Genomic DNA, 27101 nt, shown 5'->3' with positions numbered 1-27101 from the left:
GAAAATTTTTTTATTTATAACGAATTTTCTGAACAAAATGAATTGACGTGAAATGCCACAGATGGCATATAGTAATCGAATTAAAAGTTCAATATTTTCGTCAATTTTGCTCAGATTGGGCTGAAATTTTCACAGAATACTCTTGAAAGTATAAACAATCAAATAAAACAATAAAAAAAAAAATCAAAATTTTTCGAGGTCAGGACCATACCCCCCCCTTAAGTTACAAAGTGACTTTTATGTATTACGTTGTTACATTTCATGTTGTAACCTTTCACTATAAAAATTAATGAGAAAAAGCAAACAAATCAGCGAAATTGACTCGCGAGCAGGCACACATCGGATTAATTGTACTAGCATCTCACTATGGACATTTTCATTACACGCGTAGCTAGTGAAACAATGTCGAATAAATCGGTTTATATTGCCGATAAATGTACACATGCAAGTGTTGAATGAATGAATAAAGAGGTGTTAATTAAACCATCGCGAGCTCACGACGACTCCACGTCATCATGAGACCACGGCAGCGCGAGATAATAGCGCAGAATGAATCGGGTATATAACCCGGCGCTTAAGACCATTCGCCACTTACAAGAACAGCCACATCAAAAAATGTATACGATTTTCAAGTTCTAGAGAGAAATGAAAGTTTTTATACAAATTTATTGACCCGAGTAGCCGTATATACCTGCTCGGGTTTCGTAATCTTGCAGGATCAGATTTTGAGTCTTCCTCGGCATCTGTGCTAGATTGTTAACTGTACGTCATTCGTTATGAAGAATAAAGTTAACGAATCAACCAAAAGAAAATCTAAATATCAATAAGCAACTTAAATTTAATGGTGAAAACATTAATTACTAAAAACAATAAAGAGCAGAGCAAGAAACGCGGTTGAAAGTGACATCTGAACGAAAATTCCAACAGAAAACAATGTTAAAAGCAAATTAAATAAAATAAAAAAATACAGTTATATTTTCCATGGTCAAAATTTTATTATTCATGTTAATTTATTGTATAATTAATTAGTTGTACTTTTTATATAGTACGATATATTTACAATATAAGAGACTTCATTACTTTTGAGAATAAAAATATTGTAACTAACCGTACGAGAATAAGTTCATTTTGCATATATTTTAAAAGAAATACAAGTCAAAAGAGAATACAGGAGTCCCTCGTTATACGCGGGTTTATTATCCGCGGAATTCGTTATCCGCGGTTAGTCGATTTGCGCCCATCCCTTCGTATCCGCGGGTCGAGTCTTGTTATCCGCGGATCGAAGATCGTGATTTTTTTCTCGGACGTATCTATATTCAGTTTGAATTTGGTTAGTGTAGCCGCGTAAATCGAAATTGTCAATTAACCTAAATTTGTTGAAAATTTATAAATTTATTTAAGTATGGCTTCATCTAAAACTCCGTCGAAAACTGCCTCAAAACCCACTGGCAGATCAGACTGATGATGCACCTGAACCGATTTTTGATTCAAAACTGATTGTCGAAGTTATGGATCTAGTTATTCAAGCAGGTGAATTAGCAATGACTGATGATCCAATAATGACGCGTAGCTCGACTTTCAAACACTACTGTGATTTAGCTGCACAAATTTATGAAGAAATGCACAAAGATATTTTGAGACGAGCAAAGCAGAAAAAATTAACCGATTACTTTAAAAATTAAACATAGAATTGCATATGTTACCGGCAAAACCCGCTTTTAGGCAAAAGTGACTTTTGCCTAGGCAAAAACAAAAATGCCTAAAATTTTAGGCAAAACCCGCAGAAATATATGAACTTCCTAAATCTTAGGCATTACTCGAAATGCCTACAATTTTTTAGGCAAAACCCGCAATGCCTAAAATTTTTTAGGCATTACTGTAAGCTAATAATTTTAAGTAAAAATTAATGTAAAGTGAAAAAATACGCATTTATTCAAGTACAAAAGTACAAGCTCACTTTAATTTAAGCTTTGTCAAATCAGTTCAATAATTTGTTATTATTTGTTACAGCAACTTAAACTATTGTGGCATTTGGAATTGTATAAAACGTTAGTTTTTCGGCACATGCATATCTTTGTCTTGCAAGCGGTTTTGCAAGTACATTTGAAGAAGCCTTGTCCTCCACTCGTAGATTGCTTATTCGCAATCGTACGCAAGGATAAAATTTCTTGTAGTGGTACTTCAGATTTAGCCAAAAAATTTTTTCGGCACACATCGAATTCAGATCTACGAATAAAAAAAAAGTTAATGAAATGAAGCAATTACGGACGGACGTAGTACGTTTTACCTGCAAAATTGTTGCATGTCTTTAATAATTTCTTCTATCTCTGCCATTGAAAGAACTTTATAATGCTCTTTTTTTCGAGCCTCGGCGAGGAACTGCTCTTTCCAATCATTGGTTTCAGTTTCCATTTTTTCTTTCAACTAGTGAGAGTATGGGCTTGTATCCGTATTGGGTTAGAACCAAAACAAAACTAACAAATACGTCCGGCTTAGATGCTGACTAGTCGTATACTAACGTGTTTACAGTAATGCCTAAAATTATTTAGGCATTGCGGGTTTTGCCTAAAATTGCTTAGGCATTGCGGGTTTTGCCTAAGAAATTTAGGAATTTCCTATACTTTTTTAGGCATTGCGGGTTTTGCCTAAAATTTTAGGCATTTTTGTTTTTGCCTAGGCAAAAGTCACTTTTGCCTAAAAGCGGGTTTTGCCGGTAACACATATATATGTTGTAAATATAAATAAACATATATAAATAGATAAACTATTCAACAAATACGTTTATTTGTAGGTAAAATATACATATAAACTGTGCTTTCTCGAGGTTGAGGAACGTAACCCTCCCTGGTAGAAAATTAAGCATTTAAAATGCTCAGATGAGCAGAAACTAGTCAGTACAACTGGTCAGTTTTAGCTCATAAATTAGCCGTTAAAATGGTCAGAAACTGGCCATTGAAAATGATCAAGGCAAAATCGAATATTTAGGTTAACTGTAGTAAACGTAAACAAAGAGTGTTATACCACGTTTAAGACACTTTTATGTTACGTGCATAAGATAAAAAGATCAGGGAATTGCTAAAATAAGAAACGATGTTGAAAATAATGGGAAGACACTTACTTCCTAACTTCCCTAAATGTTCAAAAACATTTTTAAAAACGTCAACAAATATTGAAATAATTTTAAACATCCTTATTACTGACGATTCTGATAGTAAATTCACGTACATATGACTTGCTTCTCCTTTCAAATCAAGTAAATCAATAAATATTTCATTAATGAGATAAATCGGCGTTCTAACGGAATTTTAACAAAGAACAAATACTACACAGCATATACAATTTTTCGTTTGCGATACACCAGCTAGGAATAAAGGTTCAAGTTTCATTCGATGCATGTGAACGTTGTCAAGTTGACTTGACTGATAATTCTTATTAATTATACTAAATGTTTAATCGATTATGTCGTGAACATTTGCCGAATGTTTACAAAAAAGTTTAAGCGAGGTTAGGTAGGGTGTAAATATAGTGCCGACGAGCGGCCAGCTGACGACCGCGCACGGACTTGAGCAGTTCTTAACCATTTTAAATGACTCAAAACCCTATCAAAATTAAGCATTTTCTGACCAGTTTGAGCGCCAATATCATGTCGTTTTTAGCAAGGTTTATGGCGAAGTTGGGCAGTAACTGACTTATAAACTGACCAGTTCGATTTTACTTGAGCATTAACTGGTCAGTAAATGCTGATGATTTCTACCAGGGCTCTCTTTCCCATAAGAGTAAGGTCTTATTATCCGCGGTTTTGTTATACGCGGTACTTTTGAGGAACGTAACCCCCGCGTATAACGAGGGTCTCCTAAATAATCAAAGGAAAAATGTAAAAATTTAACATCCACGTACTGCTAAGATATAATTTTGCGTTATTTCAGTCACTGAATCAGTGCGGAGTAGAAGCTAGGTTTGTTTTGCGTAATTTCAAACTTTTTGAAAAATAATTAATTAGAGTTCAAATATTTGATATCAAAATGAGTAGATCATTCCTTCGAATCATTCATATTTTATCATAAATCGCAATGTGTATGATCTTAAAACTAGAGGAATTTTAGGATCATATCGCCTGCTTACGAATTGAAAAACAGATAAATTTTTTGAATCCGTAGTTTTTGATTTTTCAATAAACTGTATTTAAGATTTTTTTTAAAGGCTGATTGTGATTGTAAGCTTTTCCATATTCTTTGCACATGTGCTCTCCGCGTTTCAAATAAACTATATCTATGTGCTGCATCGGATAACTCTCTCGTCCGAGCTACTTGTCACACTGAACCATTTATAGTCATTAATTTTTTCATGAACGGTGTTTATACATTCAAGTCGCGTTGATGATTGAAAGCTTTACCGCATGTATCGCACACGAGCTGCACCTATGTGCTTCGTCAGATCACTTTAATAACCAAAAAAACTTCCCACACGCATAGCATTAGTAATTTTTGATATTTTAATGGACTGTGTTAATATGTTTATCTAAGTTACTTTTTTCACCAAAAGATGTCCCACATTCCTCGCACGTGTGTTCTTTAAGTTTCAAATACATCTATGTGCTGCATTAAATGATTCTTTTGTCCAAAAGACTTGCCGCACTCAAAGCATTTTTGATCTTTAATTTTTTTATGAATTGAAATGATGTGGTTCATCAGGTGAATTTTTTGTCTTAATTATTTTTTTGTAAGTTAGACTTTTTTGTCAGTAAAATTTATATTTTTATCTTTTTTGAAAATCAAAACACTTCACACTGTCAATGAAAAATGGTTTATATTATATATTTTGAAAAAAATACAAGTCAAAATAGAGAAAATCTTGATAATCATAATATGAAGAATCAGAAATGCGGATTACAATAATATACTTTGGTGTTCTTTAAGTAGCTGAATTGACTTTAAGAAGGTTGAATTTTTTGTCATTTTCAAGCTATTAAAATATAATTAATAAGAGGTAAAAATATTAAGTATCGAAACGAATGAATCATTCACGAAAATTAATCGTTTCTCAAAACACTGGCACTTCCGGTATATGTACAAAATGCAAGAGAATCGAAAAACATTGTGAGTAATTATTGATTTTTCGATTTACTGCATCTATGTGTCTTTTCAAATCCTTATGTCAACTATGAGCTTTTCCACAATCTTTACAAATGTATTGTTTTATTATTGCATCATTGTGCTTTCTAAGCCCAAATGACTTGCCACATTCTTTGCATAAGTGTTCTTTAATTTCAAATGAATAACATCTATGTGTCTAAGCAAATGAATTTTTTGTGCAAAAAATTTGCCACACTCGAAGCATTTGGATCTTGTATTTTTTCATGCACAGAGGTAACGTGTCTATTCAAAGCACTTTTTGCACCAAAAGACTTTTCACATTTCCCGCACTTGTGTTTTTTGAGTTCCAAATGAACTATATCTATATGCAGTAGTAACCGATCCTTTCGTCCAAAAAGTTTACCACACTCTTCGCACTTGTGTTCTTTAAGTTTCAAATGAACTGCATCTATGTGCTGCATTAAATGACCCTTATATCCGAATGACTTGTCGCACTCTCCACATTTGTGATCTTTAATTTTTTTATGAACTGTGGTAATATGTTGATCTAAGTTACTTTTTCTACAGAAAGATTTGCCACATTCCTTACACACGTGTTCCTTGAGCTTCAAATGAACTACATCTATATGCTCCATAAGATTACTTTTTCGACCAAAAGAAATGCCACACTCAAAACATTTTTGATCTTTAACTTTTTTATGAACTGAATTGATGTGGTTCATCAGGTGAATTTTTTGTCCAAAAAACTTGCCACATTCTTCACACTTGTGTTCTTTGATTTTTTCATGGACTATACTCATATGTCTATCTAGGTCTTTTTTATAACTAAAAGACTTTTCACATTCTCCGCACTGTTCTCTAAGTTGCAAATGAACTACATTTATGTGCCTCATCAGATTCACTCTATATCCAAACGACCTGCCGCACTCTTCACACATATGTTCTTTGAGTTCCAGATGAACTGCATCAATGTGCTGCATTAAATTAGGCTTTTTTCCAAAAGACTTGCCGCACTCTTTGCATTTGTGATCTTTGATTTTTTCATGAACTGTTGCAATGTGCTCAGCCAAGCTTCTCTTATAACCAAAAACTTTTCCACACATGTCGCACGAGTAATTTTTGATTCTTTGATGGACATTCATAACGTGTCTATTCAAACGTTGTTGTGTAACAAAAGACTGTTCACAATTATCGCAAACAAATTTCCTTAGTTTCAAATGAACTCCATTCACGTGATTGTTCAAATTTTGTTTAGTTGATAAAATTTTACTGCAATAATTGCAATTGAGACGTATTTTGGTATTCGGACGTTCAAATTTATGCTCATCCGCAGCTAACATTTTCAAAATCACACGACTTTTCACCTCGTAGTTATATTATTTATCTACTGATACTACTATTTCTCTACTGTTCTCATTTCGAATATAATGTTTACTTTGAACTGTGAAATTTTCCGTTAAATTTTGTTGACGTCGGAACAAATGTATCGATTCATAAAATTACGAAAATCGATTTGTATTTATTATAGTACTATAATAATATCACGTAAAATGCAGGAATTGCGAATTTTTTGCCATTGATCTTGACAAGCAAAATAACAATAGCAATTCTTATTCTAGACAAAAACATCTGAACGCAAATTATTGGGCCATATTAAATTGTATCTTTGTACGAAAGTCTCATGTTAATTAATGCGAATTGCATAATGTTTCACGGCTCTTGAAAGTTAGTTTTTTGTGACCGCGTAACCGAGTAATTTCAAATTTTTAACTATTGGGTTGCCAAATAACGTGTTAAAAAATGTATTAGTTTCACATATTCCTCTGTATATTTTTTTCAATAGAATGATATCTCGTTTAGAGTTATTCGATGAAGTTTATGTTACTGTTTTGGCCTGCAACTCAATAATTTTTCTGATATGGACACGACGCGTATTTTTAAGCATCCCCTACTGCAGGCATCCGAAACGACTCTGTAGAGAATCCACGCAGATTTCTATATGGAATCAGAGTCGATTTCACAATGAAACTTTGATGATTTTAAACTGATTCCACACTGAAAATTAGTCTCAATTATTAACGCCGATTCTGCGTGGAATCAATTATGATTTTGTTGCGAATCTATATTGAATCAGCGTCGAAAAAATGTAAAATTTTCTCAGCATGAAATTTGAGCAATATTCCAACGCTGATTCTACTTTGAATTCATTTTGATTTTATTAGGAATCTGTATTGAATCAGCGTGGAATAAGTGTGAAATTTTTGCAGCAAAATTTTTGGAAACTTCGCAACGCTGATTTTACTTGGAACCCATGATGATTTCGTGTATAATTCGTAGAATATAAGTGTGGATATGATAATGAAAAGAAAGTAAAAGGATTTTAATACAAAAATTTTAAAACAAATTTTAATACAAAGATTTTAATACAAAAATGCTTCACTTATTTATTATTAAATATTATTAATAACGGTAAATATATTGTGGTATAATACATAATTTTTTATTAATCAACTTTATTAATAATAGCCACAATTCTATTTATTTTCTATTAAGGCGGTAAACCACCCTGAAATTTTTCAAAAATCAAAAATTTTTTTTTTTGCTTAAAGAGTCCTTTAACATCTCAAGAATATCCTGTAAAAATTTCAAATGTGGATCTAGTCTCTAAGTGCTCGAATTTTGAATGTAGCGCGGGCCTCGTCATGCGTAGGCGCGCCGCTCAGTCGTTCACACCGCGTACTAAGCGCATCGAGAAAGCGGAAAATTTGTTGTCTGAAGCCCTCAAAGAGGCAAGAATAATGTCAAGAAGTACCAGGAAGAACAAAATGGACGAGGACTTCAATCTGGAAGGCCAATTGTACGGTGCAGGAATTGCAGACTAAAAATATTTCATATTTATCTTTCCTTTCTTCTACTCTAAACTTTAAACGCCTTTTTCTCGAATTCACCTTTTCAAAGTCGGGCGGTAAGATATCTCGAACAATTTTCATCCGATCGACTTGAAATTTTAACTGTCTATTCTTGATTACTTTATCTACAGAAGTACCTGGGGGTTTTGTAAAATATTAATTTTTTCAAAAGTTATTAACAATTTTTTCGGGAATTTGTAGTGTTTTTTCATACTTTTTGTTAAAAATGACGCCATTTTGTAAAAAAACGATTAAAAAACAAAAGCCCAGGTACTTCTGTTGCTGTTCATGTATACTTTCGAAATTTTCGTGTCTAATGTTCATAACTTTAAAATAACAGGTAAAACGCTACCGCCCCCGAAGCGTTCCAAAATAAAGACGACGCAGGGACTATGCTGCCAAGCTGCCATTTTTTTTATTATGGCTACTATAAATGTTGAAAAACATCGTTCAAATGTTGTATAAACAAGAGCTTTTTACCGAATTTGAATATCTAGTATAGTTTTTTTAATATCCGATCCCGAAAATTTCATGAATTTTTTGGTGTTCAGGGTGGTTTACCGCCTTAATAGCACAACTTCTATTTTTATATGAAATAACTGTTGAGAATATATATAGTCAGCAATATGACTCTTTGGAAATGATTGGAATTCTAATTACTTATAATTAAATTGTATAGAAAAAGTAATCAATCCTTTTTGATAGACAACGAAAAATTAATTTGAAAAATAATATAAAGAAACTAATTTTCTGCGTATACGAGCGAATCTTCCTCATATATCAATGAATCATCAGATTCATCCCCATCGTAAGGCTCCTGAACACACATAGGTGTTTTAGCTGTTCTTCCTGCTTTAAAGTTTTTTATCTGAGTTCCAATCTCTTCACTGAGAATTGAAGTGATTTCAGACAACACTGTCGCCATGTATTCTCTTTCTCCCACAAGAGAAGGCTTGATATTTGTAAGGAAAGCGTGATAACAGTCTGAAAATTAATTTTTATTTTTTATTAATTGTAGTAGATTATTTACTGCAAGAAAGAATGAATTAATTTTAAATAAAACACCTGTAACTTACGTTTAAGTACCTTCATCTTCTTAGGTGTCAATTGCTTTCTTAGTGAGTCTCTGGTAACTTTCTGGCACTTTGAACTGTAGTCCACGCTGCGATTGGCCAATCGTTCGGGCCCCAAAAGGTTACGGCTCATTTTCTTGACGAATATTGATCGTGTTTTTGATCGTGCTGTTGTTATTCTCCAATTCTGTAGTGGGATCGAAACACCTCTGGACATGGGCACCATTTCAATTGACTCCATCTGTAAAAGAATCGTGATGTAAGTATTATGACATCTACACTATTTTATTTTTTATAAATATAACAATATATTAAAATAATATACCTTTCCTTTGTGAGAAATTTTTTTCATCCAGATTTGACCATTTTTTCTACCTGTTGCACAGGAACCTTGTAGGTCAGACAAGTCTTTCGAATGAAGTTGATTTGATGTTGGGATGTTTTTAAAAGCTTCATCAATGCCTGCGAACAGAAAAAAATTAAATTGTTATTGAAAATAATTTAAGAATCAATGAAAAATTATTTAAAAAATAATAGTACTGTCGTCACTGCAATTGTCATTGTATTCAGGAATGTTGACAATTTTTTTCTTCGCAGACTTAACTGGCTTTTTCTTCTTTGGGGTGTTCATTGGTTCTTCATCACTCTCTTCACCATCCTTTCCACCTTCTATACCATCATCTAAATCATTCATTCCTTTCAAATTACCATCAGTTTTTGATTGTGCATCACGAGTAACAGTAGTCGGGCTGTCATGTAGCTCTCCATCACTATTATCATTATACATACCAGAGACATTTGCAATTGCATTTTGTAGAGCAGTTTGCAATTGTTCTTCAGCTGCTTCATAAGAATTTTTATTTTGAACTACAGAAACTTTCTTTTGGACGATGGACTTTTCCATGGATTTTTCTTTTTCTTCTTTTTTTTTTAAGAGTTGCTATGAAAAAATAATTCAACCAATTGTCAAAAATGTTATAAATAGTATTTGTTAGAAATTTTATTTATTGTACAAAACTATTTTACCATTTGCTTGGTTAAGTTTTTTTGTGCAGAACCACTTGTACAGGGGGGTGTAGGTATCTCACTCAAAGACTCGTCAGCGTCGCTGAATCCGAAGTGCAGGGTCAGTTTTTTGTGATTTTGAAGATTATGAAAAATAAATCATGAAAGTTAAAATATTAACAATGAAAATGAGTAGATCATTCACGGATATTAATTGTTTCCGAACAATAACAGCAACGCCCATAATCATCAACACTGTATCATTTCAGACATGTATAGACTGCGGAAGAAACTAAAAACTTTTATAACGTGATGTTCAATTGTCGTTTTGTGAAAACAGAATTTTCACAATCGTCGCAAACAAATTTCTTTAGTTTCAAATGAACTACAGCCACGTGATTGTTCAAATTTTGTTTAGTTGATAAAATCTTACCGCAATAATCGCATTTGTGACGTATTTTAGCATTTTGATTTTGAAGCTTATGTTTTTCCAAAGCTGACATTGTAAAAATCTCTCAACTTTTCACTTTTAAATCGATACATCTATCTACTGGTTCTATTAATTCTCTACTGTTCTCATTTCGAAATTGATATTTATTTTGAAATATGAGATTTTACCGTTGAAATTTTGTTGGCGCCGGAACTACTGTATCGATTTATAACATTACGAAAGTTAATTTGTGCTGATTAGAACTATAATATTGTCACGTAAGATAATAGCAAATAAAATCGCGTTGGCTGGACATGAAAATCGCATATGTACGCATTTCAATACGCATGATGTACGAGTTAGGACTTTAATGAATTTTCTTGGACAGTCGAACTTGGTTTGGAGTTGAGTCCGAGTCCGTCACTCTATGACTTGATTCGATTGCAACCCGATGAGGCGACAAAAATATTCAAATTAATACAAAGTTTAAGATAGTACCTCTCTCCAAGAGGTTTAATCAATTTTCCGAGCTGGGTATACCAACAGAGAAGTAAAAATCCGTTCACCATATCGTCGAAGAATAGTCATCGCTCATATCTCGAAAAATCGAATTTATTAGCTCGCGACACAACTGTATAATGTTTTTACTCGGGACTGGAACAACACAAGCATTCGGTGTATATAGTGCATAGCATGTAGTAACCATGTGAACGAGAGTAATTCATGCATACGACACTCCGAATGGGAGACCTACACACCGATGTCGTTCCCTTTTGAATATTTACTAATGCAATGCAAAGCAACAAACGTCAAGAGGCCCCGTGTAAGTGAACGTGGTAAGGAATGAAAATAAACCAATTTAATCATTCAAACTGAATGAAATTAATAAAGAATAAAAATTAAATTCTGACAAATTAAAATACCCTACGAAAAACCACTGGAATTAAAAAAATATATTTAAATTCAACGTTAAATTCATTAAAATTAGTAATTTAGCAATTTTACTAATACCCTACGAAAAACCACTGGAATTAAAAAAATATATTTAAATTCAACGTTAAATTCATTAAAATTAGTAATTTAGCAATTTTAGCAAGTAATTAGCAATTTTATTAATTCAAAAAGATGCAAGTGCATTTTTTTATTACAATCAAAATTGTATTATTTATAAATAATTATTGTACAATTTAAATAAGTAAGTTCTACTTTTTGGTTAGTAAAATCAGTATTTTTATCTTTTTTGAAAATCAAAACATTTCAAGTGTCACTGAAAAATGGTTTATATTATATATTTTGAAAAAAATACAAGTCAATAGAGGAAATATTGATAATCAAAATATGAAGAATCAGTAATTCGCGCACTACAATAGTATACTTTTGTGTTCTTCAAGTAGCTGAATCCAAATGCGAGGTTGAATTTGTCGTCATTTTCAAGCTATTAAAAATGATTTGGAAGAGGTAAAAATGTTAGGTAACAAAACGAATGAATCATTCACGCAAATTCATCTTTTCTCAAAACACTGGCAGTTTCGGTATATATATACAAAATGCAAGAGAATCGAAAAAGATTGTGAGTAATTATTGATTTTTCGATTTACTGCATCTATGTGTCTTTTCAAATCCTTATGACAACTATAAGCTTTTTAAAAATCTTTACAAATGTATTGTTTTATTATTGAAATGTGTTGTTTTATTATTGCTTCAATAAGCTTAATCACATCACTTCTAAGTCCAAATGACTTGCCACATTCTTTGAATTCGTGTTCTTTAATTTCAAATGAATAACATCTATGTATCTAAACAAATGAATTTTTTGTGCAAAAAATTTGCCACACTCTTCGCATTTGTAATCTTTGATTTTTTCATGAACTGAAGAAATGTGTCTATTCAAAGCATTTTTGTACCAAAAGAATTTTCACATTCTCCGCACTTGTGTTCTTTAAGTTTCAAATGAATTAAATCTATGTGCCTCATCAGATCACATTTTTCTCCAAACGACTTGCCACACTCATCGCATTAGTGATCTTTGATTTTTTCATGAACTGTGGCAATGTGTCTATTCAAGTTACTTTTTGCACCAAAAGATTGCCCACATTCCTCGCACGTGTGTTCTTTAAGTTTCAAATGAACTGCATCTATGTGCTGCATTAAATGACCCTTTTCTCTAAACGACTTGCCACACTCGAAGCATTTGTGATCTTTGATTTTTTCATGAACTGAAGAAATGTGTCTATTCAAAGCATTTTTTGTACTAAAAGACTTTTCACATTCTCCGCACTGTTCTCTAAGTTGCAAATGAACTACATCTATGTGCCTCATCAGATTCACTCTATATCCAAACGACCTGCCGCACTCATCACACATATGTTCTTTGAGTTCTAGATGAACTGCATCAATGTGCTTCATTAAAGTCTGCTTTTTTCCAAAAGACTTATCGCACTCTCCGCAATTGTGCTCTTTGATTTTTTTATGTACTGCAGCAATGTGTTTATGTAAGTTACTTTTGTGACCAAAAGACTTTCCACATTCCTCACACATGTGTTGTTTGAGTTCCAGATGAACTGTATCAATGTGCTTCATCAGATCATTTTTATAACCAAAAGACTTTCCACACTCTCCGCATTTTTGATCTTTTATTTTCAAATGAACTGTATCAATGTGATTCATTAAAGTCTGCTTTCGACCAAAAGACTTTCCACATTCCTCACACATGTGTTCTGTAAGTTCCAAATGAACTGTATCAATGTGCTTCATCAGATCATTTTTATAACCAAAAGACTTTCCACATTCCTCACACCTATGTTCTTTGAGTTTCAAATGAACTACATCGATGTGCCTCAAAAGATTACTTTTTTTTTTAAAAGACTCGGCACACTCATTGCATTTGTGATCTTTGATTTTCTCGTGTACTGCGCTAATATGTATATTCAAGTCACTTTCAGCACCAAAAGATTTACCGCATTCTTTACACATGTGTTCTCTAATATTTAAATGAACTACATCTGAGTGCTGTATCAAATGACCTTTTTGACCGAAATGTTTGCCACACTCTTTGCACTTGTGCTCTTTCAATTTTTCATGAACTGTGACAATGTGGCGATTCAAGTCGCCCTTGTGACCAAATGACTTTCCAAATTTCTCACACATGTGTTCTTTGAGTTCCAGATGAACTGTATCAATGTTCTTCATCAGATCCCTTTTATAACCAAAAAACTTTCCACACTCTCCGCATTTTTGATCTTTTATTTTCAAATGAACTGTTGCAATGTGCTCAGCCAAGTTTTTCTTATAACCAAAAACTTTTGCACATGTGTCGCACGAGTAATTTTTGATGCTTTGATGGACGTTCATAACGTGATCATTCAAATTTTTTTTCGTGACAAACGGCTGTCCACAATCATTGCAAACACATTTTCTTAGCTTCAAATGAACTGCATCCAAGTGACTGTCCAAATTACTTTTAGTTAGGAAAATTTTACCGCAATAATGGCATTTGTGACGTATTTTAGCATTTTTGTTTTTAAGCCTATTCTCTCCCGAAGTTAACATTGTAATAATCTTTCGACTTATCTTTTCTTAATTGAAACATCTATCTACTGGTACTATTATTTCTCTACTGTTCTCATCTCAAATCTTATGTTTATATTGAAATATGAGATTTTACCGTTGAAATTTTGTTGGCGCCGAAACTAATGTATCGATTTATAACATTACGAAAATTTATTTGTGTTTACTAGAACTCTAGTGAGATGATCTATGAATTACAGCTTTGATTTAGACTATATTATCATCGTACAAAAAAGACACGAACTGAGCTTGTTTTGGCTCTTGATCCTACTAAGTAATGTCACAACTGTAGCAAATAAAGTCGCAGTTGTTAATTCGGCATAAAAAAAATACAGGATGATCTATGCGTTACAACTTAATGAGAAAAAGCAAACAAATCAGCGAAAACTGACTCGCAAGCCGGCACACATTGGATTAATTGTACTAGTATCTCACTATGGACATTTTCATTACACGCGTAGCTAGTGAAACAATGTCGAATAAATCGGTTTATATTGCCGATAAATGTACACATGCAAGTGTTGAATGAATGAATAAAGAGGTGTTAATTAAACCATCGCGAGCTCACGACGACTCCACGTCATCGTGAGACCTTGGCAGCGCGAGATAATAGCGCAGAATGAATCGGGTATGTAACCCGGCGCTAAAGACAATTCACCACTTACAAGTATAGCCACATCAAAAAATGTATACGATTTTCAAGTTCTAGAGAGAACTGAAAGTTTTTCTACAAATTTATTGACCCGAGTAGGCGTATACCTCCTCGGGTTTCGTAAACTTGCAGGATCAGATTTTGAGTCTTCCTCGGCATCTGTGCTAGATTGTTAACGGTACGTCATTCGTTATGAAGAATAAAGTTATCGAATCAACCAAAAGAAAATCTAAATATCAATAAGCAACTTAAATTTAATGGTGAAAACATTAATTACTAAAAACAATAAAGAGCAGAGCAAGAAACGCGGTTGAAAGTGACATCTGAACGAAAATTCCAACAGAAAACAATGTTAAAAGCAAATTAAATAAAATCAAAAAAATAGTTATATTTTCCATGGTCAAAATTTTATTATTCATGTTAATTTATTGTATAATTAATTAGTTGTACTTTTTATATAGTACGATATATTTACAAAATAAGAGACTTCATTACTTTTGAGAATAAAAATATTGTAACTAACCGTACGAGAATAAGTTCATTTTGCATATATTTTAAAAGAAATACAAGTCAAAAGAGAATATAATCATAGGAAAAATGTAAAAATTTAACATTCACGTACTGCTAAGATATAATTTTGCGTTATTTCAGTCACTGAATCAGTGCGGAGTAGAAGCTAGGTTTGTTTTTCGTAATTTCAAACTTTTTGAAAAATAATTAATTAGAGTTCAAATATTTGATATCAAAATGAGTAGATCATTCCTTCAAATTATTCATTTTTTATCATAAATCGCAATGTGTACGATCTTGTCTGTGTATGATCTGTTAATATATTCAAGTCGCGTTGACGATTGAAAGCTTTTTCGCATGTATCGCACACGAGCTGCACCTATGTGCCTCGTCAGATCACTTTAATAACCAAAAAAACTTCCCACACGCATAGCATTAGTGATTTTTAATATTTTAATGGACTGTGGTAATATGTTTATCTAAGTTACTTTTTACAAAAAGCTTTTCCACATTACGTGTGTTCTTTAAGTTTCAAATGAACTACATCTATGTGCTGCATTTAATGATGCTTTTGTCCAAAAGACTTGCCGCACTCAAAGCATTTTTGATCTTTAATTTTTTTATGAACTGAATTGATGTGGTCATCAGGTGAATTTTTTGTCTTAATTATTTTTTTGTAAGTTATACTTTGTTGTTAGTAAAATTTATATTTTTATCTCTTTTGAAAATCAAAACATTTAAACTATCAATGAAAAAAGGTTTATATTATATATTTTGAAAAAAATACAAGTCAATAGAGAAAATATTGATAATCATAATATGAAGAATCAGAAATGTGCGGATTACAATAATATACTTTTGTGTTCTTCAAGTAGCTGAATCCAAATGCGAGGTTGAATTTTTCGTCATTTTCAAGCTATTAAAAATGATTAAGAAGCGGTAAAAATGTTAAGTATCAAAACGAATGAATCAAACACGCAGATTAATCGTTTCTCAAAACACTGGCACTTCCGGTTTATGTACAAAATGCAAGAGAATCGAAAAAAATTGTGAGTAATTATTGATTTTTTGTTTTACTGCATCTATGTGTCTTTTTAAATCCTTATGTCAACCGAGAGCTGTTCCGCAATCTTTACAAATGTATTGCTTTATTATTGCATCATTGTGCTTAATCACATCACTTCTAAGTCCAAATGACTTGCCACATTCTTTGCATTAGTTTTCTTTAATTTCAAATGAACTATATCGATGTGTTTCATAAGATTACTCTTTTCTCCAAACGACTTGCCACACTCGAAGCATTTGTGATCTTTTATTTTTTCATGAACAGAGGTAACGTGTCTATTCAAAGCACTTTTTGTACCAAAAGACTTCCCACATTTCTCACACTTGTGTTCTTTGAGTTCCAAATGAACTACATCTATATGCAGTAGTAACCGATCCTTTCGTCCAAAAAGTTTACCACACTCTTCGCATTTGTGATCTTTAATTTTTTTATGAACTGTGGCAATATGTTTATCTAAGTTACTTTTTTTACAGAAAGATTTTTCACATTCCTTACACACGTGTTCCTTGAGCTTCAAATGAACTATATCTATATGCTCCATAAGACTACTTTTTCGTCCAAAAGAAATGCCACACTCAAAGCATTTTTGATCTTTAACTTTTATATGAACTGAATTGATGTGGTTCATCAGGTGTATTTTTTGTCCAAAAAACTTGCCACATTTTACGCACTGGTGTTCTATGATTTTTTCATGGACAATACTTATATGTCTATTGAGGACTTTTTTATAACTAAAAGACTTTTCACATTCTCCGCACTTATGTTCTCTAAGTTGCAAATGAACTACATCTACGTGCCTCATCAGATTCACTCTATATCCAAACGACCTGCCGCACTCTTCACACATATGTTCTTTGAGTTCCAGATGAACTGCATCAATGTGCTTCATTAAAGTCTGCTTTTTTCCAAAAGACTTGCCGCACTCTTTGCATTTGTGATCTTTGATTTTTTCATGAACTGTTGCAATATGCTCAGCCAAGCTTCTCTTATAACCAAAAACCTTTCCACACGTGTCGCACGAGTAATTTTTGATTCTTTGATGGACATTTATAACGTGTGTATTCAAACGTTGTTGTGTAACAAAAGACTGTTCACAATTATCGCAAACAAATTTCCTTAGTTTCAAATGAACTGCATCCATGTGATTGTCCAAATTACTTTGAGTTAGAAAAATCTTACTGCAATAATCGCAATTGAGACGTATTTTGGTATTCGGACGTTCAAATTCATGCTCATCCGCAGCTAACATTTTTAAAATCACTCGACTTTTCACCTCGTAGTTATATTATTTATCTACTGATACTACTATTTCTCTACTGTTCTCATTTCGAATATAATGTTTACTTTAAACTATGAAATTTTCCGTCATATTTTGTTGACGTCGGAACTGATGTATCGATTCATAAAATTACGAAAATCGATTTGTGTTTATTATAGTTCTATAATAATATCACGTAAAATGCAGGAATTGCGAATTTTCTGCCATTGATCTTGACAACTAAAATAATAATAGCAATTCTTATTGTAGAAAAAAACATCTGAACGCAAATTATTGCGCCATATTAAATTGTATCTTTGTACGAAAGTCTCATGTTAATTAATGCGAATGGCATAATGTTTCACGGCTCTTGAAAGTTAGTTTTATGTGACCGCGTAACCAAGTAATTTCAAATTTTTAAGTATTGGGTATTGGGTTGTCAAATAACGTGTTGAAAAATGTATTAGTTTTACATATTGCTCTGTATATTTTTTTCAATAGAACGATATCTCGTTCAGAGTTATTCGATGAAGTTTATGTTACTGTTTTGGCCTGCAACTCAATAATTTTTCTGATATAGACACGACGCGTATTTTTAAGCATCCCCTACTGCAGGCATCCGAAACGACTCTGTAGAGAATCCACGCAGATTTCTATATGGAATCGGAGTCGATTTCACAATGAAACTTTGATGATTTTAAACTGATTCCACACTGAAAATTAGTCGCAATTATCAACGCCGATTCTGTGTCGAATCAACTATGATTTTGTTGCGAATCTGTATTGAATCAGCGTCGAAAAAATGTAAAATTTTCTCAGCATGAAATTTGAGCAATATTCCAACGCTGATTCTACTTTGAATTCATTTTGATTTTATTAGGAATCTGTATTGAATCAGCGTGAAATAAGTGTGAAATTTTTGCAGCAAAATTTGTGGAAACTTTGCAACGCTGATTCTACTTGGAACCTATGATGATTTCGGGTATAATTCGTAGAATATAAGTATGGATATGATAATAAAAAGAAAGTAAAAAGATTTTAATACAAAAATTTTAAAACAAATTTTAATACAAAGATTTTAATACAAAAATGCTTCACTTATTTATTATTAAACTAGCGGCGTTCCTCGCTCGCTAACGCTCGCTCGGTCTCAGATTGTTTCAAAGAAATTGTAAGAAATATTGGAGGAGTAAGAATATTATAAGACATATTTATGAAATATTTAAATTTTGAACAAATTTAGATGTTGAAACATAATAGAATATAATAGAATCATGTTTATCGATATATTATGTAATTGGTCATGATTCATTGAATACAAAATAACCCAAGAACTTGATAGATTTAACTTAACGAAACATCATCTCTCCTTCTCGTCTTAAATATAGTACAGTGACTTTCTAAAAGGGCATTAATTTGTACGTCGAAATAGGTCTATGAGAAATTTGGAGATTAGTAGATTTAAAAAATAACTAAATAAAAAATCTGCTACACTTGAGTGGAAAAGAATTTAATTATAAAAATTTTGAGACCTAAAGGATCATTGATTAAATATTGATTAAATATTATCAAAATCATCTTGACAAGGACTTAAAAATTACAAGTCAATATATATGTATCCTGGATGAATTTTAATAATAATAGGATCCACAGACATATTTTTTGTTGTACAAAAACCTGCAAAAACATATTTTATCTTCCGAAACAAAAAATTTTAATATTAATCCTTAATTTTCATGCTTTTGCATTTATAGGCATAAACACAGGTGTGTTTCCTTAAAGAAAGCAATCGTTTACGCTATAGTCGACATAATAAAGGTTTCTGATAAAAAATTTCCATGGCCTGAGAACAACAATCTTTATACTTTAATTTTCGATTCTTTTTTTATTATGAATTTTTTAATTTTCATTTTAGCGATGAAAATCTTTCACAGAATACAGACAAATACTAAAGATCATTGTACCCGTTCACTTGACTTATCTGTAATTATATACTTAAATAACTAACTTGTCTGCTTTTAATTCATAAACATTAATATCTTTTTCTTTTACATTACTTTAAGATAAATAATAATTTTCAAATGTACATTTTTTTCTTGGTCGAAAGTCTAGTTTGATATATTGTTTTCGAATATGGGATTAATGAATTTTTATTAGAATCAACAAATAAAAGAAAGTTCAAGTTCTTCGCCACAAACTCATCCGCGAGAACAGGAGAACCAAAAAATTCCCCGAAGAAGTTTCAACAGGTGCCAGAACGGGGACTCGGTGCACCAGGTCGACGCGTTCAAGATCTCCACCACAAACTCATCCGCGAGAACAGGAGAACAAAAAAATTCCCCGAAGAAGTTTCAACAGGTGCCAGAACGGGGACTCGGTGCACCAGGTCGACGCGTTCAAGATCTCCACCACAAACTCATCCGCGAGAACAGGAGAACAAAAAAATTCCCCGAAGAAGTTTCAACAGGGGCCAGAACGGGGACTCGGTGCACCAGGTCGACGCGTTCAAGATCTCCACCACAAACTCATCCGCGAGAACAGGAGAACAAAAAAATTCCCCGAAGAAGTTTCAACAGGGGCCAGAACGGGGACTCGGTGCACCAGGTCGACGCGTTCAAGTTCTCCACCACAAACTCATCCGCGAGAACAGGAGAACAAAAAAATTCCCCGAAGAAGTTTCAACAGGGGCCAGAACGGGGACTCGGTGCACCAGGTCGACGCGTTCAAGTTCTCCACCACAAACTCATCCGCGAGAACACGAGAACAAAAAAATTCCCCGAAGAAGTTTCAACAGGGGCCAGAACGGGGACTCGGTGCACCAGGTCGACGCGTTCAAGTTCTCCACCACAAACTCATCCGCGAGAACACGAGAACAAAAAAATTCCCCGAAGAAGTTTCAACAGGGGCCAGAACGGGGACTCGGTGCACCAGGTCGACGCGTTCAAGTTCTCCACCACAAACTCATCCGCGAGAACACGAGAACAAAAAAATTCCCCGAAGAAGTTTCAACAGGGGCCAGAACGGGGACTCGGTGCACCAGGTCGACGCGTTCAAGTTCTCCACCACAAACTCATCCGCGAGAACACGAGAACAAAAAAATTCCCCGAAGAAGTTTCAACAGGGGCCAGAACGGGCACTTGGTGCACGCCACAAAAGAAGAATGTGTAAAAAATGTAAAAAAAGGCTTAAAACGTGCGAAATCGTAAAAAACGACCATTTTTTTGGATATATATATATATATATAATATACATATGTATATATATGTATACATATGTATATATATATGTTACATATATATAATATATATGTTTTTTTTTTTTTTTTAGAAATCGATTTCGGAAATATTGGGGAAGCAAAAACGTTCCGTTGAAATTTCAACGAGTAATATATAGGATTCAACGAGTAATATATAGGATATTATTACTAACGGTACATATATTATGGTATGATACATAATTCTTTATTAATCAACTTTAATAATAATAGCCACTATTCTATTTATTTTTTATTAATAGCACAACTTCTATTTTCATATGAAATAACTCTTTGGAAATGATTGGAATTCTAATTACTTATAATTAAATTGTATAGAAAAAGTAATCAATCCTTTTTGATAGAAAACGAAAAATTAATTTGAAAAATAATATAAAGAAACTAATATTCTTCGTATACGAGCGAATCTTCCTCATATATCTATGAATCATCAGATTCATCTACGTCGTAAGGCTCCTCAACACACATCTAGGTGTTTTAGCTGTTCTTCCTGCTTTAAAATTTTTTATCTGAGTTCCAATCTCTTCACTGAGAATTGAAGTGATTGCAGACAACACTGTCGCCATGTCTTCTCTTTCTCCCACAAGAGAAGGCTTTAGATTTGTAAGGAAAGCATGATAGCAGTCTGAAAATTAATTTTCATTTTTTATTAATTGTAGTAGATTATTTACTGCAAGAAAGAATGAATTAATTTTAAATAAAACACTTGTTACTTACGTTTAAGTACCTTCATCTTCTTAGGTGTCAATTGCTTTCTTGGTGAGTCTCTGGTAACTTTCTGGCACTTTGAACTGTAGTCCACGCAGCGATTGGCCAATCGTTCGGGCCCCCAAAGGTTACGGCTCATTTTCTTGACGAATATTGATCGTGTTTTTGATCGTGCTGTTGTTATTCTCCAATTCTATAGTGGGATCGAAACACCTCTGGACATGGGCACCATTTCAATTGACTTCATCTGTAAAAGAATCGTGATGTAAGTATTATGACATATACACTATTTTATTTTTTACAAATAGAACAATATATTAAAATAATATACCTTTCCTTTGTGGGTAATTTTTTTCATCCAGATTTGACCATTTTTTCTACCTGTTGCACAGAAACCTTGTAGGTCAGACAAGTCTTTCAAATGAAGTTGATTTGATGTTGGGATGTTTTTAAAAGCTTCATCAATGCCGGCGAACAAAAAAAAATTAAATTGTTATTGAAAATAATTTAAGAATCAATGAAAAATTTAAAAAAAAATAATAGTTCTGTCGTCACTGCAATTGTCATTGTATTCAGGAGTGTTCACAATCTTTTTCTTCGCAGACTCAACTGGCTTTTTCTTCTTTGGGGTGTTCATCGGTTCTTCATCACTCGCTTCACCATCCTTTCCACCTTCTATACAATCATCCAAATCATTCATTCCTTTCAAATTACCATCAGTTTTTGATTGTGCATCACGAGAAACAGTAGTCGGGCTGTCATGTAGCTCTCCATCACTATTATCATTATACATATCAGAAACATTTGCAATTGCATTTTGTAGAGCAGTTTGCAATTGTTCTTCAGCTGCTTCATAAGAATTTTTATTTTGAACTGCAGAAACTTTCTTTTGGACGATGGACTTTTCCATGGATTTTTCTTTTTCTTCTTTTTTTTTAAGAGTTGCTATTAAAAAATAATTCAACCAATTATCAAAAATGTTATAAATAGTATTTGTTAGAAATTTTATTTATTGTACAAATATATTTTACCATTTGCTTGGTAAAGTTTTTTTGTGCAGAACCACTTGTACAGGGGGGTGTAGGTATCTCACTCAAAGACTCGTCAGCGTCGCTGAATACGAAGTGCAGGGTCAGTTTTTTGTGATTTTAAAGATTATGAAAAATAAATCATGAAAGTTAAAATATTAACAATGAAAATGAGTAGATCATTCACGGATATTAATTGTTCCCGAACAATAACAGCAACGCCCATGATCATCAACACTGTATCATTCCAGACATGTACAGACTGCGGAAGAAACTAAAAACAGAATGCGTTAATTAAAATCAGTCATTTGGAATTCATGTGTCTTTTCAAATCGTCATTGCGACAGTAAGCTATTCACATTACTAGAACGTGTCATCTACAAGTTTCAAATGAACTGCATCTATATAGTTTATCATATTAATTTTTTATCCAAAAAACTTGTCAAATTCTTAGCATCTCTGTTCATTGAGTTTCGAATGAACTACATCTATGTTACTCATTATATTACTTTTTTGTCCCAAAGACTTTCCACACTCTTTCATGAACTGTGTCAATGTGTCTATTCAAGTTTTGTTGACGATTGAAACCTTTTCGCATGTTTCGCACATGTTTTCTTTAATTTTCAAATGAACTTCACGTATGTGCTTCATAAAATTACTTTTATGTCCAAAAGACATGCCACACTCTAGGCATTTTTGATCTTTAACTTTTTTATGAACTGTGGATATGTGTCTATCTAAGTAAATTTTTCGACCAAAAGATTTTCCACATTCTTCACACATATATTCTTTGATTTCGAGATGGACTGAATCGATGTGGTTCATCAGGTGAGTTTTTTTTTCAAATAACTTCCCACATTCTTTACATTTGTGTTCTTTGAGTTCCAGGCGAACTGCGTCAATGTGTCGATTCAATTCTTGTTTAAAACCAAAAGACTTTCCACATTCTTTGCATATAAGTTCTTTGATTAATAGATGAACCACATCGATGTGTCGCATAAGATTACTCTTTTGTCCAAATGACTTGCCTCATTCTCCGCATTTGTGATCTTGTATTTTTTCATGAACTGCTGCAATATGCTCAGCCAAATGTTTCTTAAAACGAAAAACGTTTACGCACACGCCGCATGTGAAGTTTTTGGTTTTTTGATGGACATTTATAACGTGTTTGTTCAATTGTAGTTTCGTAAAAAAAGAATTTTCACAATCGTCGCAAACAAATTTCTTTAGTTTTAAATAAACTCCATTCACGTGACTGTTCAAATTTTGTTTAGTTGATAAAATTTTACTGCAATAATCGCATTTGTGACGTATTTTAGCATTTTGATTTTGAAGCTTATGTTTTTCTAAAGCTGACATTGTAAAAATCTCTCACCTTTTCATTTTTGAATTGAAACTTCTATCTACTCGTACTATCATTTCTCTACTGTTCTCATTTCAAATCTTGTATTTATTTTGAAGTATGAGATTTTCCCGTTGAAATTTTGTTGGCGCCGGAACTAATGTATCGATTCATAACATTACGAAAGTTAATTTATGCTTATAAGAACTATGATATTATCACGTACAACAATAGCACATAAAAACTCTCGCGTTGGCTGGGCATAAAAATCGCATATGTACGCATTTCAATACGCATGATGTACGAGTTAGGACTTTAATGAATTTTCTTGGACAGTCGAACTTGGTTTGGAGTTGAGTCCGAGTCCGTCACTCTATGACTTGATTCGATTGCAACCCGATGAGGCGGCAAAAATATTCAAATTAATACAATGTTTAAGATAGTACCTCTCTCCAAGAGGTTTAATCAATTTTCTGAGCTGGGTATACCAACAGAGGTGTAAGGATCCGCTCAGCATATCGTCGAAGCATAGTCATCGCTCACATCTCAAAAAATCGAATTTATTAGCTCGCGACACAATTGTATAATGTCTTTACTCGGGACTGCAACAACACACGCAGTTGCTATATATAGTGCATAGCATGTAGTAACCATGTGAACGAGAGTAATTCATGCATACGACACTCCGAATGGGGGACCTACACACCGATGTCGTTCCCTTGAATATTTACTAATGCAATGCAAAGCAACAAACGTCAAGAGGCTCTGTGTAAGTGAACGTGGTAAGGAATGAAAATAAACCAATTTAATCATTCAAACTGAATGAAATTAATGAAGAATAAAAATTAAATTCTGGCAAATTAAAATATCCGACGAAAACCACTGGAATTAAAAAATATATTTAAATTCAACTTTCAAATCATTAAAATTAGTGATTCAGCAATTTTGTTAATTCAAAAAGATGCAAGTGCATTTTTTTATTACAATCAAAATTGTATTATTCATAAATAATATTTGTACAATTTAAATACAATCAAATAATTATTCTTATGTGAGTTCCACTTTTTTGTTAGTAAAATCAATATTTTTAGCTTTTTTAAAAATCAAAACATTTCAACTGTCACTGAAAAATGGTTTATATTATATATTTTGAAAAAAATACAAGTCAATAGAGGAAATATTGATAATCAAAATATGAAGAATCAGTAATTCGCGGACTACAATAGTATACTTTTGTGTTCTTTAAGTAGCTAAATCCAAATGCGAGGTTGAATTTGTCGTCATTTTCAAGCTTTTAAAATATGATTAATAATAGGTAAAAATGTTAAGTATCAAAACGAATGAATCATTCACGCAAATTAATCATTTCTCATCAGAAACAGCAACGAATGTACTCTTCAAAACACTGGCACTTCCGGTACATATACAAAATGCAAGAGAATAGAAAAAAATTGTGAGTAATCATTGATTTTTCGATTTACTGCATCTATGTGTCTTTTCAAATCCTTATGACAACTATAAGCTTTTCCAAAATCTTTACAAATGTATTGTTTTATTATTGCTTCAATGAGCTTAATCACATCACTTCTAAGTCCAAACGACTTGCCACATTCTTTGCGTTAGTGTTCTTTAATTTCAAATGAATAACATCTATGTGTCTAAACAAATGAAATTTTTGTGCAAAAAATTTGCCACACTCCAAGCATTTGTAATCTTTGATTTTTTCATGAACTGAAGAAATGTGTCTATTCAAAACACTTTTTATACCAAAAGACTTTTCACATTTTCCGCACTTGTGTTTTTTGAGTTCCAAATGAACTACATCTATATGCAGTAGTAACTGATCCTTTCGTCCAAAAAGTTTACCACACTCTTCGCATTTGTGATCTTTAATTTTTTCATGAACTGTGGTAATATGTTTATGTAAGTTACTTTTTCTACCGAAAGATTTTCCACATTCCTTACACACGTGTTCCTTGAGCTTCAAATGAACTATATCTATATGCTCCATAAGACTACTTTTTCGTCCAAAAGAAATGCCACACTCAAAGCATTTTTGATCTTTTATTTTTTCATGAACTGTGGCAGTGTGTCTATTCAATTCACATTTATAACTGAATGACTTTCCACACTCTTCGCATTTGTGACCTTTGATTTTTTCATGGACTAAACTCATATGTCTATTCAAGTCTCTTTTATAACAAAATGACTTTTCACATTCTCCGCACTTATGTTCTCTAAGTTCCAAATGAACTACATTTATGTGCCTCATCAGATTCACTCTATATCCAAACGACCTGCCGCACACTTCACACATATGTTCTTTGAGTTCTAGATGAACTGCATCAATGTGCTTCATTAAATCATGCTTTTTTCCAAAGGACTTGTCGCACTCTCCGCATTTGTGATCTTTAATTTTTTCATGAACTGTGGTAATGTGTCTACGTAAGTTACTTGTTTGGCCAAAAGACTTTCCACATTCCTCACACATGTGTTCTTTGAGTTCCAGATGAACTGTATCAATGTGCTTCATTAGATCATTTTTACAACCAAAAAACTTTCCACACTCTCCGCATTTTTGATCTTTTATTTTCAAATGAACTGTATCAATGTGCTTCATTAAAGTCTGCTTTTTTCCAAAAGACTTGCCACACTCTCCGCATTTGTGATCTTTGATTTTTTCATGTACTGCGTCAATGTGTCGATTCAAGTCCTGTTTAAGACCAAAAGACTTTTCACATTCTTTGCATGTATGTTCTTTGATTAATAGATGAACCACATCGATGTGTCGGATAAGATTATTCTTTGTTCCAAAAACCTTGTCACACTCTCCGCATTCATGATCTTTGATTTTTTCATGAACTGTTGCAATGTGCTCAGCCAAGCTTCTCTTATAACCAAAAACTTTTCCACACGTGTCGCACGAGTAATTTTTGATTCTTCGATGGACATTCATAACGTGTCTATTCAAACGTTGTTGTGTAACAAAAGACTGTTCACAATTATCGCAAACAAATTTCCTTAGTTTCAAATGAACTGCATCCATGTGATTGTCCAAATTACTTTTAGTTAGAAAAATCTTACTGCAATAATCGCAATTGAGACGTATTTTGGTATTCGGACGTTCAAATTCATGCTCATCCGCAGCTAACATTTTCAAAATCACACGACTTTTCACCTCGTAGT

General features: G+C 32.9%; 6 protein-coding genes across 6 annotated transcripts; all 6 read right to left on the bottom strand.

Annotated features, from left to right (window-relative positions):
- Window positions 1-4787: 4787 nt before the first annotated feature.
- On the bottom strand, window positions 4788-6469 carry LOC106660343 (gastrula zinc finger protein XlCGF8.2DB-like). The gene has a single exon (XM_014383278.2). It carries the CDS (start codon window positions 6431-6433, stop codon window positions 5282-5284), a length of 1152 nt encoding a protein of 383 aa, XP_014238764.2. The 5' UTR covers window positions 6434-6469; the 3' UTR covers window positions 4788-5281.
- A 2061-nt stretch (window positions 6470-8530) lies between these two features.
- Window positions 8531-9979, bottom strand: LOC111693795. The gene is made up of 5 exons (XM_023459457.1): window positions 9865-9979; window positions 9616-9756; window positions 9401-9537; window positions 9079-9316; window positions 8531-8986 (listed from the first exon to the last, which is right to left on the bottom strand). The coding sequence occupies exons 1-5, from the start codon at window positions 9977-9979 to the stop codon at window positions 8745-8747; spliced, it is 873 nt and encodes a 290-aa protein (XP_023315225.1). The 3' UTR covers window positions 8531-8744.
- Window positions 9980-12526: 2547 nt separating this feature from the next.
- LOC106660342 (zinc finger protein OZF-like) lies at window positions 12527-14059 on the bottom strand. The gene has a single exon (XM_014383277.2). It carries the CDS (start codon window positions 14057-14059, stop codon window positions 12527-12529), a length of 1533 nt encoding a protein of 510 aa, XP_014238763.2.
- A 2352-nt stretch (window positions 14060-16411) lies between these two features.
- Window positions 16412-17554, bottom strand: LOC106660339 (zinc finger protein OZF-like). Its single transcript, XM_014383273.2, has one exon. It carries the CDS (start codon window positions 17552-17554, stop codon window positions 16412-16414), a length of 1143 nt encoding a protein of 380 aa, XP_014238759.2.
- A 3723-nt stretch (window positions 17555-21277) lies between these two features.
- On the bottom strand, window positions 21278-21996 carry LOC111693794. The gene is made up of 3 exons (XM_023459456.1): window positions 21877-21996; window positions 21555-21792; window positions 21278-21462 (listed from the first exon to the last, which is right to left on the bottom strand). Exons 2-3 carry the CDS (start codon window positions 21682-21684, stop codon window positions 21278-21280), a joined length of 315 nt encoding a protein of 104 aa, XP_023315224.1. The 5' UTR covers window positions 21685-21792; window positions 21877-21996.
- Window positions 21997-25491: 3495 nt separating this feature from the next.
- LOC106660340 (zinc finger protein OZF-like) lies at window positions 25492-27069 on the bottom strand. The gene has a single exon (XM_014383275.2). The coding sequence runs from the start codon at window positions 27067-27069 to the stop codon at window positions 25492-25494; it is 1578 nt and encodes a 525-aa protein (XP_014238761.1).
- Between the last annotated feature and the right edge of the window lie 32 nt (window positions 27070-27101).

The sequence above is a fragment of the Trichogramma pretiosum genome, unplaced genomic scaffold (assembly GCF_000599845.2).
Source record: "Trichogramma pretiosum strain Unisexual culture from Peru unplaced genomic scaffold, Tpre_2.0 scaffold61, whole genome shotgun sequence".
Taxonomy (NCBI): Eukaryota; Metazoa; Arthropoda; class Insecta; order Hymenoptera; family Trichogrammatidae; genus Trichogramma; species Trichogramma pretiosum.
Note: the sequence above shows the minus strand (reverse complement) of the source record. Positions and strands in the feature narration are given on the sequence as shown.